The sequence below is a fragment of the Stylophora pistillata genome, chromosome 3, assembly GCF_964205215.1.
Source record: "Stylophora pistillata chromosome 3, jaStyPist1.2, whole genome shotgun sequence".
Lineage (NCBI taxonomy): Eukaryota > Metazoa > Cnidaria > Anthozoa > Scleractinia > Pocilloporidae > Stylophora > Stylophora pistillata.
Window position 1 is genome coordinate 15675001 of NC_142521.1, and position 15621 is coordinate 15690621.

Below are 15621 nucleotides of genomic sequence, written 5' to 3' on the forward strand. Positions count from 1 at the left end.
AATTCAGTTCATGCTGCGAAGTATTTACCAATTAAGTATGTATGTATGTATGTATGTATGTATGTATGTATCTATCTATCTATCTATCTATGTATCTATCTATCTATCTATCTATGTATCTATCTATGTATCTATCTATGTATCTATCTATCTATCTATCTATCTATCTATCTATCTATCAACTGCTCTGAAGGCAGCCGGAGAGGTAATCAGCGATGGCTTACTGGTAGCTATGGCACTAAAAGGTCTTCCTAGCAGCTACAGGACTTTTGCCACTGTGGTTATGCAAAGAGAGAAGCAAATGACCTTTGCTGAGTTTAAGGCACATATTCCCATCCTCATCGTGGCCGAAACTTCGGAGAGTGACGAAGTCTTTGAATTTTACGGCCATGAGTGTACCCGAGACTTTCTCGCTTTCATGGACGAATTGGCGTGCGGTTCCCCAGAAGAAAACCGGCATTGGGTCGAGTTTAGAGAAGTCATTGGCATTTTTCATAATTTGAAAGGGTACGATGCTGTCTTTCTACAGGAACAGATGGTGAAAGAAAAGCGTCGCTTTGAATTCATCTTACCCAACGGTACCAAGAATCTCTGCATGCAAGTGGGCAAGATCGTGTATAAAGACAGCATGTGTTTCCTCCCCATGGCCTTATCAGCCTTCTCGAGTACCTTTGGTATTCCCGAACTGAAGAAAGGATTCTTCCCCCATAAATTTCATACCCCCGACCATCAGAACTACGTCGGACCACTCCCAGCAGCCGAATATTACGATCCCGAGGGTATGTCAGAAAAGAAAAAACAAGAATTTGAAACGTGGTACGCAGAAGAGCAGAGAAAGAACCAACACTTTCATCTCAAAGAAGACTTGATAGCGTACTGCTGCTCAGATGTGAAGTTGTTAAAAGCCGGGTGCCTGAAATTCATAGAAGAGTTCCATTCCATCGCCAAATTTGATCCCATGGAGAAATGCGTCACCATCGCTCACGCATGCAACCGATATTGGTGAAAATGTGTCATGACCCCAGATTCCATTGCCATAGAACCCGATGGCGGTTGGGAAGGTGCCACGCCCAATCATTCGCACGTGGCCTTAGAATGGTTACTCACTCTCACGGCTGTTTCAAAACGCCCGCCAGTGGAAATTTAGTTCGCGCATGTCAGATTTACATTTTCAATTTGAAACCGCTGAAAATGTACGCTGAACGGCTCAACAAGAAAGAGCCCACTGATAACTATGTCATAAAAAGTATATGCGCAAAGTCAAAGGAAATAGCTAACTTATGCGCATACATTGTTTTTTGCTTCTCTGGTTAATGTTCACCTAGGAAATAATGCGTGTGCGGGATAGTTAACTATGTGACGGCTGAAAGGCACCTTGTTTTGACGCGAAATGATTTATCACCTCTTAGAGGTCTTCTTATTTTCAGGCAAGATTCTGATTGATTCGAATTTTTCTGTCAACAAAGAAACAACTCTGGCTTTATATCTCTCCTTTGCAGCAAGTTTCTGTACGAATACGTTTTTAATCCGAATTGTTTTGAGCAGTGTAATCCGCGATTACTTTTCACCACCGAAATAGTACATATGGCGTCCATTTCCTCTTTGACCTCGAACAAATTCCCCTAAACTACGCCAATTTATCTTTTTGATACAATCATGCTCACCCATGGGCTAAGTAAAGAATACAATATGTATAACAAACTGCTAAAATATCCACGGCCATCTATTACTTGCAAGAAAGTCGCACTTCATGCGTGTGATCTCCTTCCCAAAAACTGTACGTCATCTATCTGTCGCGGGAAGCTACGGAAATAGTGAAAGCACGGACAAGACGTTTCTTTCGGTGGAAATTCCGATCACGATCAGGGACTATAAACCTTTCAATTATCTGTAACTAATTTCTCTTTGATCTGGCGGATAAATTCGTTCTTCTTGGCATGATTCACATGGTTTACTGCGATTATTCCCTTCCTCTTCAAATGGAACGCACTACCAGCAATAACACAAGATTGCAAATATTCCCGCTCCCCTGAAGAACCGATCGAGAGAGATAGACACCCCTTCCTGAAACAAGGTAAAAACCCAAAGGGTGTACCCTTCTGAAGCAAGGTCACAAAAAGGAATTTCGAAACATTTCTTGAGTCAATTTAGTATTGCGTTGCTCACATCCAAGTTTAATTAAGGACACGGTTCGATTATACATTTAGATGACTACCTTTGGTCTCTCTGAACATCGACAATTATTACAAAAAATTTGCAGAATTTGTGGACAGCGATTGTAGAAGGCAAAAGATACGAGAATAGTTTTCTCTACGCTGATAAGATAGAGATAATTTTTACAGCCTTTGGTGTCAAAGTTCGTAAAGATGACCTTGACATGTGCCCTCCCAAGTTCTGCCACAAGTGCTACAAGTTGCTCTAAGAGGCACATGCCTTGCAATCAATGTGTGGCCTCCACGCAAACGAACTTGAAACTATAAGATCTGTAGTTCCTTAAAAGATCATCAGAAACCTAGTAGGAAGAGGAGTTAAACCTGGAGTAAAACTCAGAGGACTCTGCTGGACCCAAGGAACAAGGAGGTAAAGAATTAATCTACCAAGTTATTGAGGATCAGAGCCTCTTTACCCAAAACAGTTTCTTGAAAACATCAAGCATGAGCATATGTGCCCAATTTGCAAAGAGGTCCGTGATCAATCAGTGCAGACAATGGCATTGTCTTTGCTATGTTCCATGCAAACGATAGTGGGCCAATTTAAAGACAGCCTTAATGAAATGTAAAGAACAAGTAAACACCTTGAAAAAAATAACCTGGGGGTGAGTAACAAAAAATTTATTACACTTTTAATTAGTCTAGATGATAAAAGACTAGAAATAGCATAATTTTGACTAAATTGTTCTATTTCTAAGGTGAAAAGAAAGTGGTTTTCCTGTTTGGTGACTGAATTCCTATGTAAGATATTTGTAACAGCTGGTGCCTCAGGTATGATCTAGACAATAATTCATGCATATTAATAACTATGATTGAGCAATCAACTAAAAGAACTTAAATGTAGCCTGTACTGTACATTAGTATTTCTGTGAAACAGGTTTTCACCATGAGAATTGTAATTGCAGGGAAGTATTTATAGCATTGGTGCAAGATAAATTAAAAAATAATGCAAGTCTCTTGCCATAAACATGGACATACTGAACTCCCAACCTTTGAAAACATTCAAGAGGATTATGACAAGTTTGTAGCAGATGGCTCTGTTACAAGTCAACAAAAGTTTTATCACAAAGTGATTCATGAGAAACTGCTGGACATTGAATTGGACAAAGTAAGATAAAAGAATTTATTTACTATTCACAGGAGTTGCTGAATTTACAAAGTCTACATTCTATTGTGAATATCGTGCCAGCCTACTTTACACTACTACAGGAGGAGATAGACAAACCCCTTAGAAATGCAAAGGAAGAGGTAACTTTTTCTCAATTTGTGTTTACCAGTATCACAGCTGTACAATCCTCCAATTCCATCACACATGATTCAAACCTATCTTAATTTTTTAGTGAAGGAAGCTATGATTTTGTGTTATAGTTTATTGATTTATAATAATTATTACACCAGCACAAATCAATTTGACAACCCATCAAATTATAGCGACTGAACATTACTTAAAGTAGTTCATATTTCAATAGTACTACCTCAACATTATAGGAAAAGCTTGCAGATGAACAAATGGAATTGGCTGCCTTTGAGAAAGCCAATGGACCACTACCAATTCATTTGGATGAGGTTGTTAAGAAAATGAATGTGGATAGACAAGCTTAACATGGAAAATCATTCCTTTGTAACCATGTACACACTTGCTGCAAGGTAACACACCTTCTACCCTTAAATAGCTCATTGATGACAAGATTGATAAGCTAGGTAAGTGAAAGAATAACTGCCTTTCATGGAAAACATGAATACAATAATAGGATCATGTCTCACTGTTCCCCCTTTTCTTGTGTTCTTGTTGCAGAGGAAGATATCAAAAATTTCTTCAGTTCATTAGGGAAAAATTCCCACACATGATGATCACACCAAAGCTATATATATATATATATCTTTATATATGCTACAAGAACATGTGTGCCCTTTCCTTCGACAATGTCACTTGGGTCTTGGATTCTATTGTGAACAAGGGATTGAAGGAATACACTCCGAATTCAAAACCCAGTTTCAGCATTTTGACGATGTGAAGAAAAAGGACACGAGATTACGTCAAATCCAGAATTAGCAGGGAAAGCTCCCAAACCTAAAGAGAAAAATTTAAAACGAAGAGCGAATGAGTAAAACGCTCCCCTTTGCAGTGGCAGTGTATTGTTTCGTTGACTAAGAACGTGTACCATATATGTAAATCTAGTGTAGTTTAATGGCTAAGTTCTCTATTGGACGAATAAAAGTGTGACCGCCCTCTTTGGAACTAAAACTTGACTTTCTGCTCGAAATTCAGTACCTCCGAAATTCAAAATGGAGTCGCATAACGGCCGATCTTGACATATTAAAAGCGCCTTGAATGGACTTTAAAACAATTCGGATTAAAACACTTACCTCCGTCAGTTGTTTAGTAAGGTTTCACATCTTCTCTTGTGTACGGAGCCCACAAAGGGCCATCATCAAACATAATTATTTGACGAGTTATGTGACGAGTTACTTGACGAGTTACTTGACGAGTTACTTGACGAGTTACTTGACGAGTTACTTGACGAGTTACTTGACGAGTTACGTGACAAGTTATGTGACGAGTTATGTGACGAGTTATTTGACGAGTTATGTGACGGGTTATGTGACGAGTTATGTGACGAGTTATGTGACGAGTTATTTCAGGAGTTGTTGTAAAAGCAAGAGCCTGTGTTATGTTTGTGTAGACGGGGCAAATATGGCGGCGCGTAGTTCTGAGATGATGGCAGATACATCATTCAACGAGGTATGTTTAACATAGTTTCTTGTACATTTGCTGGCCATAAATTCCACTGAACTAAACACACGAAGATTTATGGGTTGTCGCGTTTAACTTGAAGGTGGAGCCTCGCTTGTTAACTACCGTCACAACATTCGGAAAACTCGGCCACATTTACATGTGAATAGTGTGTTATTGATACGCCTCTAAGCTAAAAGCCGTAAAGTTCAGCACCATAATGCATTGTTAGACTGATCTTGTTTTATTTGTTGATTTTCTATTGTCTTCTACTATGGCAATGAGGTGTGATCTTAGATCGAACTGTGTTGCAGGTTTGTGAATTCATAACGAGGATATTGTGTTTACCGCAGTATGTCGCTTCAAGATTTGAGGATGAAAAGGTTAGAAGTGCTATTCCCTAAATCTTCTACGTTCTTAACCTTTCAACAGTTGAGGGTTAATTGAGTAATAGTTGAGTCACGCCAAAACTTGAAATTTACTAATCGGTCGCAGAAAACACTTGGTGATTTATAAAATGACATGTTACACCTTGTTATCAGGTATTAGACGAAAACAACAGTGTCCTCTCAATCAGCATTTTGCACGTAGTCTTCATTCTGAATTTTGTACCTAGTCTGCATTTTGCACCCGGTCTGCAGTCTGCAGCCTGCGCATTCGATATGCTGTTAGTCTCATTTCCAACGATTTCTGTATTCTTTTTCAAAGTTAATTGTCTACGTAACATTGTATCAATTGTTTTACCAGATGTCTGTGATAGCAACAGCCCATGCAACTGATGAAGAGTTGCGTGCTTTGGGTCTCAGTAAAAGGGGTGACCTGATACGTCTTCTGAGGTTTTGTGTGGAAAAAGTTCAGGAGTCAGAAAATAAGGAGAAGTTGAATGAAAAGAAGGATCTTCTTGAAAAGATTTTGGAAAAAAACAAATCAAAAAGAAGATTAGAAACCTTTAGTAGTTTGCCACACAACAGAAGTAGAAGAAAAGCTCCAGAAGGTAGTGGTACGAAAAAGGTCCAACTTGGATGGCTGCATTACAGTGACAGACGAAAGAGGTACGTGGCTGTCAGACAAAACAAGGGTGGTGGTACCAGAGATATTTCGCTGTCAATTGATGCAACAGCTGACAGCATCATTGAAGCAGGAAAAGAATTGTTCTTCCCTGGTGGTATAAGTTCATTTGGCAGTATAGACATGATGGAATTTACATTGGCCAACTACAAAGAGGACACTATTTCCAATGTGGTTGTTCGTGGTTCAGTTTTACCCTTTACTTTACAAAGGTATTTGAATGCCACAAAACTCCCCAGAGCAAGGCTGTATTTAGCTTCAAAACAGAAGCAGTGTGAATCTGAGGAAGATGGTGATCACAGTCTACTTCAGCCAATGTTAGATCTCACAAACATCAGAAGGCATCACCCTGAAGAAGACACCACCTTTCCAGAAAGCCCTTTGGTTGACCACGACCAAGCCTCTGATGAAGGCAAGGATGTCATTTTACTTTCGTCAGTGACCAGCCTGAAAGCCAACAGAGACCTTGTAGCCGAACAGGACAAGGATTATCAATATAGTTTACTGGCAGATCAAAAGAAAGAAGAGGAGAGAAGAGAAAAATTGCTGTCAGAAATTCGTTATGCGGAGCAGCAGGAACAGTTGCGACAGGCCAGACTTCACAGAGTCCCAGATGAGCCAAAGGGTGGTAGCATAGTGCTTATACAAGTCAGACATGTAACACTAGGAGTTATTAAACGTAACTTCAGTTCAAATGACAAAATGTGGTCCGTCTATGATTGGGTTGGCTCCCTGAGTCTTCTACCACCATATTTTGAGCTTTCAGATTTCAGAGGTCAAGTTCTGAGGCCCGAACAATCCGTCATGGAAGGTGAAAAATCCACTTTAAACATGTCAGCAAGTGAATGTACTCCAAGCTTGGATGATGAGGAAATTGATTTTAAAGGCTTTGGTACTACTGAGGAAAACAATGATGACACACTTCCATTACTTGATTTGCTGCCACCGGTGACAAGTGCTCCCCTAGTAGAGCAAGTGCAAGACTTGATACCGTAAGTATAGAGAAACAGTTCAAGTATTAACATCTATACTTTGACTGAACAAATTTCCGTGTTATGTTTAGTTAACCCTTTATCCCTTAAGGCAGATTTAAAGCATGTTATTCCATATGCATGAATACTAACTGTGAATGCCTGTGTGTGACGCACCATTTGAAAGCTTTCTATTTTGGTATACTTTCAACCATCAATCAGCACTCTTATTAGGTTCATTAAGGGTTTGCCCCTGTTATGAGACTGTAACGGCTGCCACGCTTTTTGCCTGCTGTTAAGAAGACGTTAACAAACTTGTGCGCGTGCTTTGAGGTTACGAGGTAATTTCGTAAGCAAATCACGCGGACTCTTTTAATGTTGACGTGTGCGATTTTTAGAGTAGAGTAGTTGAAGCTTTTTTTGTTTATCGTTTGGTTGTTGTCGTTTGCCGTAAGACTACAGTTTTCTGTGTTAGAGTGTCTGTTTGGATTTCCCGTTTCGCTTCCGAATACCTAACTTATATTGAAGTTCGTTTTGGTTCAATTCTTACAAGCGGGACTGTTATGTAAGTGCTAATGTTCCTTTGAGTTTTTTTGAGCTTTCCTTGAGTTTTTTTGTGAGTTTGAGTTTTTAGCTAGCTTTGCATCTTGCCTTTATATCGGAATGTGTGGAATGTTGGTTTGTCTATTCGCATTTAGCTTAGCTTCTTCCTTATAAATTCATATTTCAGTTTACGATAACTACTTGGATACCACGACTACGTTAAATAAAACGATTCAAGGCTTGTCCGTAAAATATATCCTCGCTTCATAGTGTGTCTTCATTTGCGAAACTCATAGTTGTCGTCGAAATTTTGCTTCGCTTGTGTCGGCCGCTACAGAGACTTTAGTTTAAGAATTTGTGGTAAAAAACCAGACAACTTTTTGTATTCTCAAATGCACAACAAACCAAAGAAACGGTGGTTATGTTCTATGAAAATAATGCACACTTAGTGTGGTAAAAACTGGTGGTGGGTTCATAACCTGTAGGTGAGAACATTTCCTAATTGTTTCTTATTACCTCAAAAGTGCACTTTTTTCTATTGGGTGGAAATCCGTTTTCTATTTTGTTTTGAATATTGCATACATGTATGTTTTAGCAATTACCACAATCTAGGACAATGCTAGCCTATCTGTTACAAGTGGCCTGTCTTGTTTTTGTTGTACCAGCAGAACTACTATCTATATCAATACTGCAATACTTAAAGGCAGACTCGTTTTCCCTTTTTTTCCCTTCTGCAGTACGTCGAATTGTAACTGTCCATCGTTCCCTGATCAAAGAAGACCTAATAAAGCTATTTGCTGACCCTACTGTACTGCAACAAGAGCTTGACTGGAGAGTCATTGACAACCATAATAGACAAGAGGAGGGTGTTGGATCTGGTGTCCAGAGAGATATTCTTGCCACATTTTGGCAAGGAATCTTTTCATCCTTAACTCTAGGGGATGTTAAGAAGGTGCCATGTATAAGACACGATCACCAGAAGACTGAGTGGGAAGCCATTTGCCGCGTCTTGGTGTACGGCTATCGCTTTGCTGGATATGTACCAATTTGCCTATCATCACTTTTCCTGGCCTCCTGTATTTATAGGGAAGAGTCTATCAGCAAGGAAGACCTCCTTACCTCATTCATGTATTATGTTACAGCTGATGACAGGGAAGTGTTGACAAAGTGCTTATCAGGTGACTTGGACTGTCAGGATGATGACCTCCTAGAATTGCTATCCAGTTACAAATCTTTCAAGCTGCCTAACAAAGATAATCTCAAGGTCTTACTTATGGAGTTGGCACATCAAGAGATAATCCAAAAGCCAAGATATGTAGCACAGTGCTGGTCCCAATTATCATTTCTCTAAAGTCAGACCTACACTTTTGTAGCGTGAAGAGCATCAAGGAACTCTTTTTGGATTTGAGCCCAAATGCCAAAAAAGTTATTAAGGCACTTCAACCCAAGGCGAATAACGAATCAGAAAAGCAAAGCTTTGATTTCCTGAAGCAGTTCATCAAGTCCTTAGATCGTTCCACCCTGAAGGGCTTTCTTAAGTTTGTTACTGGAAGTGATGTCTCACTGAAAGATCAGAAGATATCTGTTGCTTTCTACGTTGTGGATGGATTAGCAAGGAGACCAATCGCACACACATGTGGCCCTTTCCTTGAATTACCTTGCACCTACCAGTCAAACATTGAGCTGGCAGAAGAGTTCACTAATATCATGAGAGAAAAGGAGGGATGGACCTTTAACATTGTCTGAACAGTTGCTAATGCAGTCTGCCTCAAAAAACTCTTTGTTCAAAGAAAGTTCCAAGATATGCATGAACTGTTTGAAGTCATGTTGGTTATTTTTACATGGATATTTCCCCATTGACACTAATGCACAGTTGTCATTATTGTTCTTATTATTTTATAGTGTTAGCTGAGTACTGTTTAGAGAATTGTTGCCCTTAATATTTAATCATTGTTAAGGCAATTTCTAATTAATAGCAATATCTTCTCTTCTAGGAGTAACCTTTATTCAGTGCACTAATAATGATATTCAACATTCTGATCATGCTTTGGTTTTTTGCCCATATTTTATCTCTTGCAAAAAGGTGGACTGGTTGTTACCACAGAAAGAAATGGTTCACCTGTGTCCAGTTATCTGGAGTACAGTGTGTTGCAGTTATTTTGCATTGTTGGTTAAAGTTTAATCCATTTCTCAGCAGCTTTTGTCTTTGGTGGCAGATCTGGCTACGGTAATTGTCACAGTTCAAATTCTGTCAGAGAAACTGGGAATAAACCACTTTTGATACATGCTATCTAGTTGTTCTATCAAAATATCAAAACGAGGCTCTTGGCATTTGAAAGCACACTGACTGGTGATGGGAAACCCTTGTGAATGATATAGATTTAAAACGAAAATTTAGAGCTTTTCAATGTGGTCAATCAAAGCACTGTACAAATCCTTTGCTTCGTCTAGTGAGTTTGGCATGAGCCAGTGCTTTTCATGCATGATGATGTTGGCAAGATCTGAAAATTCTGGTGTGCAGTTAAGTAGTTTCTCACTATTACTGTCACACACAAGTTGCTGACTAACAGTGATGTAAACCTTGTCCACTTCAATCATAAACTCCCTTGTACCTGATACCTCTGGAAGTGAAAATAGAAGATTCGGACGTCCTCCAGGGGACTCGTGGTTAACTGATGGTCTAATTCTATGATTGTTCCAAAGCCTTGCAGCTCTGTACAGTTCATCCCTTAATATGTCCATGTAGCAAAACCTCAAACATTCCCCATGTACCACATTAAAATCACAATAACAGCCACTTTCTTGAAGCTCTTTGAAATGCTGTATCAACCAATCAGTACAACCCCTTCGCAGCTGGGACCACCAAGCTTCTATCCTTTGACTGGATACAGACCGGCCATAAATAAAACTCTTCTCTGCCCGAAATGAGTCATCTGAATTGTTTCGAAAGAAACGTTGATTTGCAGCAACATGGCTGTTTTCTGTACCACAGTCCGCTCGTACAATACGGGCAGTGCCCCCATCTCAATAATACATTTCACAAAATAACGTGCAACAACTGTCGGGTCATTGTTAGACATCCCAACCTCGAGCCACATTATTCGCCTACTATAGCCATCTATACATCCGTGGATGGAAAAACCAAAAGGCGTTAGTTTATCATACCCGTCAATGTGCCAAATAAAATTTGGCCCTCTTCCCTTATACTGACCCCTTTGAAGTCCATGCCTCAACCACCTATCAACACCATCAGGATCTATGATCCTGAGAGCGTGCCGTACAGTCTCTTTTGAAACCACAAGGCCGCGATCTGTGACCAATCTTTGCCAAACAGATCTATATCCAATATCACTTCCACTTCCTCGTTGCTCTTGTTCAATAGCGACAATAACAGTTCTCAGGTCGGAAACGTTTTGCCGTCTTTTAAGGCAATAGACATTACCAGCAATGCGAGTCATATTGCGTCTCAAATACCGTACGTCAATCAAAGATTACTTTCAAAATGGCTTCCCGAAGATACAAAGAAATGTATGGGATCTGAAATAAAATCTTATTTTTTGGCAGTTTAAATAAATTAAATTCTACGTGCCGACCTCTCGTTGATAAATAATATGCAACTGCACTACGAAGCGAAAGTTTTTTCACCGTTTCGTTTATTCGTCGAGCCGCGGAATAGAGGTAAAATAACAAAGATCTTCGGTTGTACTTCCTTTATAGTTTCATCCAAATACCTTCACTTACCTTCACTTCCATGCTTTGAGCTGTCCGTGTGTTTCATGCTTTCATCGGTGCCGACCCCTCAAAATTTTCTTCAGTTTACGATCTTTCAAATACGTTAAATAAAGCCTTCCATGATAAAATAGGAGGCCGCAAATCAATCTTGAAAATAGGGCTTTTTCACTATTAGACGTAACCTTTACCTGAGCTCGCGAATGTCCTGTAGGACGCGAAGAACGACCACTTTCCATCGTTTTCTTCGTGAAAAAAGTCGCCATATTTACTTCAGCTTAGCAGCCTAGCATTTCCACGCTTTTTACCGCTGTTTTAACAATCTGCAGACTCCTACAAGCGCCAAATCGCGCCAATTATAAAAAACAAAACTTGTATCACTGTGAGCTCATTCCAGTCTGAATCGTCAAAAAATGTCTGATGTTTTGCTCGATTTCGAAAAGAAATCCCTAGAATTTCAACTTAAGGTCACTGAATCTCCTCTTTCTTATATAAAACAGCAATGCGTTCAAGAATCTCGAATAGCTCTGGCAATATACATCCCGTATCCAATTTTGATGAAATGGCATGAGCTTGTTGGAATAAAAGACGAGAGAGGAAATGAGTTAAACTACATTGACCTTCTTAATTTTTGGATTCCTGGTCGATGGTTTAAAGTAAGCAAGGAGAACGGATCAAGAATCCACGGAAGATTGAGACGTGAAGCCGGTGCAGTTGTGAACAAATACACTGGGAAGAAAGTTAGTGGAAGTAAGAGAGAAGAGGCAAACAGGAAAGGGCTAACCCTTAACATTTATGAAACTGAGCTTGTGGTGCCTCATGAAATAGAAGAGAATCTGTCTGCTGCAGAGCAAGAAATAAAAGAATGGAAATTGAGGTACAAGGATCTTGAGAAGGAGAAGGAAAGCTTGGCAAGGGGAATGATGGAAGCAATAAGAAGAAAAGAAAATGAAATGGGAGAAACGGTCAAAACTACAGAGGAAAAGTTCAGAGATATTGAAGAAAAAAATAAAGAACTTTCTGAGTACATACAAAATTTAGAGAAAAAGACTGGTTTTCTTTGCCAAGGGAAAACTATAGACAGTTTGGGAAAAAGACAGCAATCGAGAAGACTGAAGGAGCTGAAAGAAAAATCAGAAATTGCCCTCTGGTTTCTTGAGTCACATGGACTCAAGCTGTCTTTTCTCAAGGTCCAGGAGGCAGCAACTAATGAATTTCACACCCTGGAATTTGACCAGTTGTCAGCTAATGAGACTGACCAGAACAACCTAGAAACTCTTCTATTTTTACTGGACAAATTCTGTGCAAGTGATGAACTTTACCATGAGTTGTCTCTTTTGTCTGAAGATTTACCAAGGACATATTTGATCAAACAAAGGAGGAATGAACTGAATAAACTCTGTCATATTGAAAGAACACCAGGTCAATACCCTGGTGCACAACTTTCATTTTCTGAAACTCTACAAGATCACATCAAACAATTTTTGGAGTCAAATTCAAACCACAAAGGTGATGAACCAATAAAGGTAAAGATCAGTTGTGATGGTGCGAAGATGTCGAGGTCAGCAAATTTTATGATAATGTCATTCTCACTCCTTCAAACAGGGGATTTAGTTATGTCATCAAAGGGCAACAGGACAATTGGTGTAGTCAATGGCCCTGAAAAATATGAAACAATTGAGACATCATTTTCAGAAATTATCAATGACATAAATTCTGTGAATAAAAATGGGAAGATCAAGGTTAATGACAAAGAAATAGCTGTTCAATTATTTCTCGGTGGAGACTACAAGTTCTTGCTGATGGCCATGGGGATGTCTGGGGCTACCTCAGACTATGCATGCCTTTGGTGTAAGGTGCACAAGCTTTTCAGGTGGGACATGTCCAAAGATCTGTCCCATTATAACGAAGAGCTCAAGAGAACACTCCAAGAAATTAAAGAGTTAAGTTCCTCTTCAAAGAAATTTTCATGTGTGAAAAGTCCATTGTTTACTATTGAGCTTGACCACATTATTCTTGATGAATTGCATTTAATGCTGAGAGTAACTGACAAACTGACTGAAAATTTAATCACAGAAGTAATGGAGAAGGATGCAAAGCAAGATTTTAACATGGCTCGGGGTAAGGAAAAGGGTGTAAACCTTGACATTCTCATTAAAACAATCAATGAACTCGGCATAACTTTTTCTCTCTGGGAGAAAAAAAATGCTGATGGGAAAGGCAGTGGAACATATGACTGGACTAGCCTTGTTGGGTCTGACAAGAAAAAGCTGACAAAACTTTTGCCAGCAAAACTCGAAGAACTAGATATCCTGTTCCCAGAAACAAAAGAAACAGTCATCAAACTCTGGAAAGATTTTTATACACTCTACAGTTTAATCAACTCTGATTCAAATGCTGGTGACTTTTACCTTGACATTTTCCAGAAATCTAAAGACTTTGTAAATTTGTTTTGTTCACTTGGTGGTGTTCGAATAGGATATGAAAAGAAGAGAGTGACTCCTTACATGCATGCATTAGTATATCATGTACCAATGTTCATCAAAAATCATAAAAACTTCAGACAGTTCACTGGTCAAGGCATTGAAAAAAATAATGATGATGCCAAGAAAATATACTTTCAAAAATCAAATAAGTGGGATGCGGCTCAGGATGTTCTGCTTCTGGAACACAGGCAGGAGGCACTAAAGCACTGCGAGAGAGAAAAAAGGCAGTACACCAAACGAAAAGCAGCTTACTGGGAGGATGGCATCATCGAGACACGAAAAAAAAGAAAGAGGGCATGTTTAAGAGAACTACAAAATGACCACAATGGAGCTGATGTACAAGGAAATAACTTAAGCGAAGATAAATACAACAAAATGACTGTTAAGCAGTTAAGACAGGAAATCAAATCTATAGGTATTAATGTGAAAGGGATTGCAAAGCTGAAAAAATGTCAATTGGTTGAGATTTTGAAGCAAAATCAGTAACTATGGCAAGCAAAGGAACAACAGATATGCAGACATGTATCACAAAATATATTTTTTAATTTGATTATTTGCAAAAATATCTTGTGAATAATTTTTAATGCTAATATGAATACTAAACTTTTGTTTGTTTATATGCTTACAACAAAATAATAACAATAATTTTGATATAGTGTATTTAATCATAAAGCATATAACTTTCTTTGATTTTCAATTGTTGCAATCACATATTCCACTAGAAATCTCTGCAAAATTATTTTGTAGATTTTCTTGTTTTATATTTATCTGTTCTAAGATAAATTAAATGTTTTTACAATCGCATGCTTTCCTGTTGACATATATCATAACTTTTTCAACTGGAAAATTTGGAGCAATTTTGACCTGACCACTGGATAAAACGTAACGTTTTTTTGAATTGTTAAGGACAGTTTTTAACTTAACAGGAAAGTCAACTGCTATTCCTTGTCCAAGTTGATTGAAATAATAGTACCAATATGGTGGAAGTTCAAATCGAGTAAAATCATTTTTTTCATAGAGTATACTAACTCCGTCTTCTGCTCTTTTACCTTTTCCTTTAAAAACGTATCTCACAATATCATGATCCATTCTAATTTCAGTGGAATAAAGAACTTTAACCGCATTCGATTTTAGGATTGAAAGAATGCCTTCCAGAAATGCAACTGATGCGCTCTGTAGTCTTTCCACGGTAACAGTGGGGTTGCTGTATGCCCTAGAAAGTTTTTAATGCAGAAAACAAAACATAAGATTGGAATCGAAAACGTGTTACGGTTAAGACGATCAAACCATCTTCTATAATGAAGCTCACATTTAAGCTTAAAATCACCATCGAAAACAAACTAAATATACCTGATAAGATGCTCATTCAAATGAGCCGAAGGCTCCCACGTGCTTGTCCACAATGGCCAGTCCTTCCATTTTACTAGGTATTCAAAGTCCTGAAATTGTCAGAGATTGATTAGAGCTGTTTATGAACTTACTTCGATTGTAGTATAAATTTCATCCGAAGTAAAATATAGCTGCAGGAACATAAAAGGGTCAATACACATACCTCGTTCTTCAATCTTCGCCGGCTGATAAGTCTCTCCACAAAATAAACTTTAGATCCGCTTTTAAATTTTCTCCTTCCTTTCAAATGAACTTCTAAATCCACTGTAGAAAGAACATTTAGTGCTTTATAATCAACTCGATTCCTCCGCGGAAATCTACTTCGCTCCATGTTTACATGAAATCTGACGCCATAGCGCATGAACAGTAGAACCTGAAGAAACTACTGACCTCGCGGACCGCGGGAGTAAAATGTCTCGGATTGCTGGTAATGAGACATGATAGTATTTCTGCATGGTTGTATCCAATTTTAAAATATTGCTCAATTAATT

General features: G+C 38.7%; 2 protein-coding genes and 1 long non-coding RNA gene across 3 annotated transcripts; 2 read left to right on the plus strand and 1 right to left on the minus strand.

Annotated features, from left to right (window-relative positions):
* Nucleotides 1-2692: 2692 nt before the first annotated feature.
* LOC148734713 (uncharacterized) lies at nt 2693-3868 on the plus strand. Its single transcript, XR_015998897.1, has 3 exons — nt 2693-2981; nt 3351-3458; nt 3699-3868. It is a non-coding gene; the product is annotated as an uncharacterized LOC148734713 (long non-coding RNA).
* Nucleotides 3869-4905: 1037 nt separating this feature from the next.
* Nucleotides 4906-7029, plus strand: LOC148734714 (uncharacterized). The gene is made up of 3 exons (XM_088752821.1): nt 4906-4953; nt 5259-5327; nt 5692-7029. Exons 1-3 carry the CDS (start codon nt 4906-4908, stop codon nt 7006-7008), a joined length of 1434 nt encoding a protein of 477 aa, XP_088608947.1. The 3' UTR covers nt 7009-7029.
* Nucleotides 7030-14262: 7233 nt separating this feature from the next.
* LOC148734715 (uncharacterized) lies at nt 14263-15571 on the minus strand. The gene is made up of 3 exons (XM_088753911.1): nt 15294-15571; nt 15092-15180; nt 14263-14954 (listed from the first exon to the last, which is right to left on the minus strand). Exons 1-3 carry the CDS (start codon nt 15489-15491, stop codon nt 14525-14527), a joined length of 717 nt encoding a protein of 238 aa, XP_088610037.1. The 5' UTR covers nt 15492-15571; the 3' UTR covers nt 14263-14524.
* Between the last annotated feature and the right edge of the window lie 50 nt (nt 15572-15621).

Coding starts and splice junctions, on each gene's coding strand:
- LOC148734714 (XM_088752821.1), top strand. CDS start 4,906: ATGGCGGCGCGTAGTTCTGAGATGATGGCAGATACATCATTCAACGAG. Junction 4,954..5,258: donor CAGATACATCATTCAACGAG/GTATGTTTAACA, acceptor ACTGTGTTGCAG/GTTTGTGAATTCATAACGAG. Junction 5,328..5,691: donor CAAGATTTGAGGATGAAAAG/GTTAGAAGTGCT, acceptor TTGTTTTACCAG/ATGTCTGTGATAGCAACAGC.
- LOC148734715 (XM_088753911.1), bottom strand. CDS start 15,491: ATGCGCTATGGCGTCAGATTTCATGTAAACATGGAGCGAAGTAGATTT. Junction 15,181..15,293: donor GGCGAAGATTGAAGAACGAG/GTATGTGTATTG, acceptor TGACAATTTCAG/GACTTTGAATACCTAGTAAA. Junction 14,955..15,091: donor TTGAATGAGCATCTTATCAG/GTATATTTAGTT, acceptor AAAACTTTCTAG/GGCATACAGCAACCCCACTG.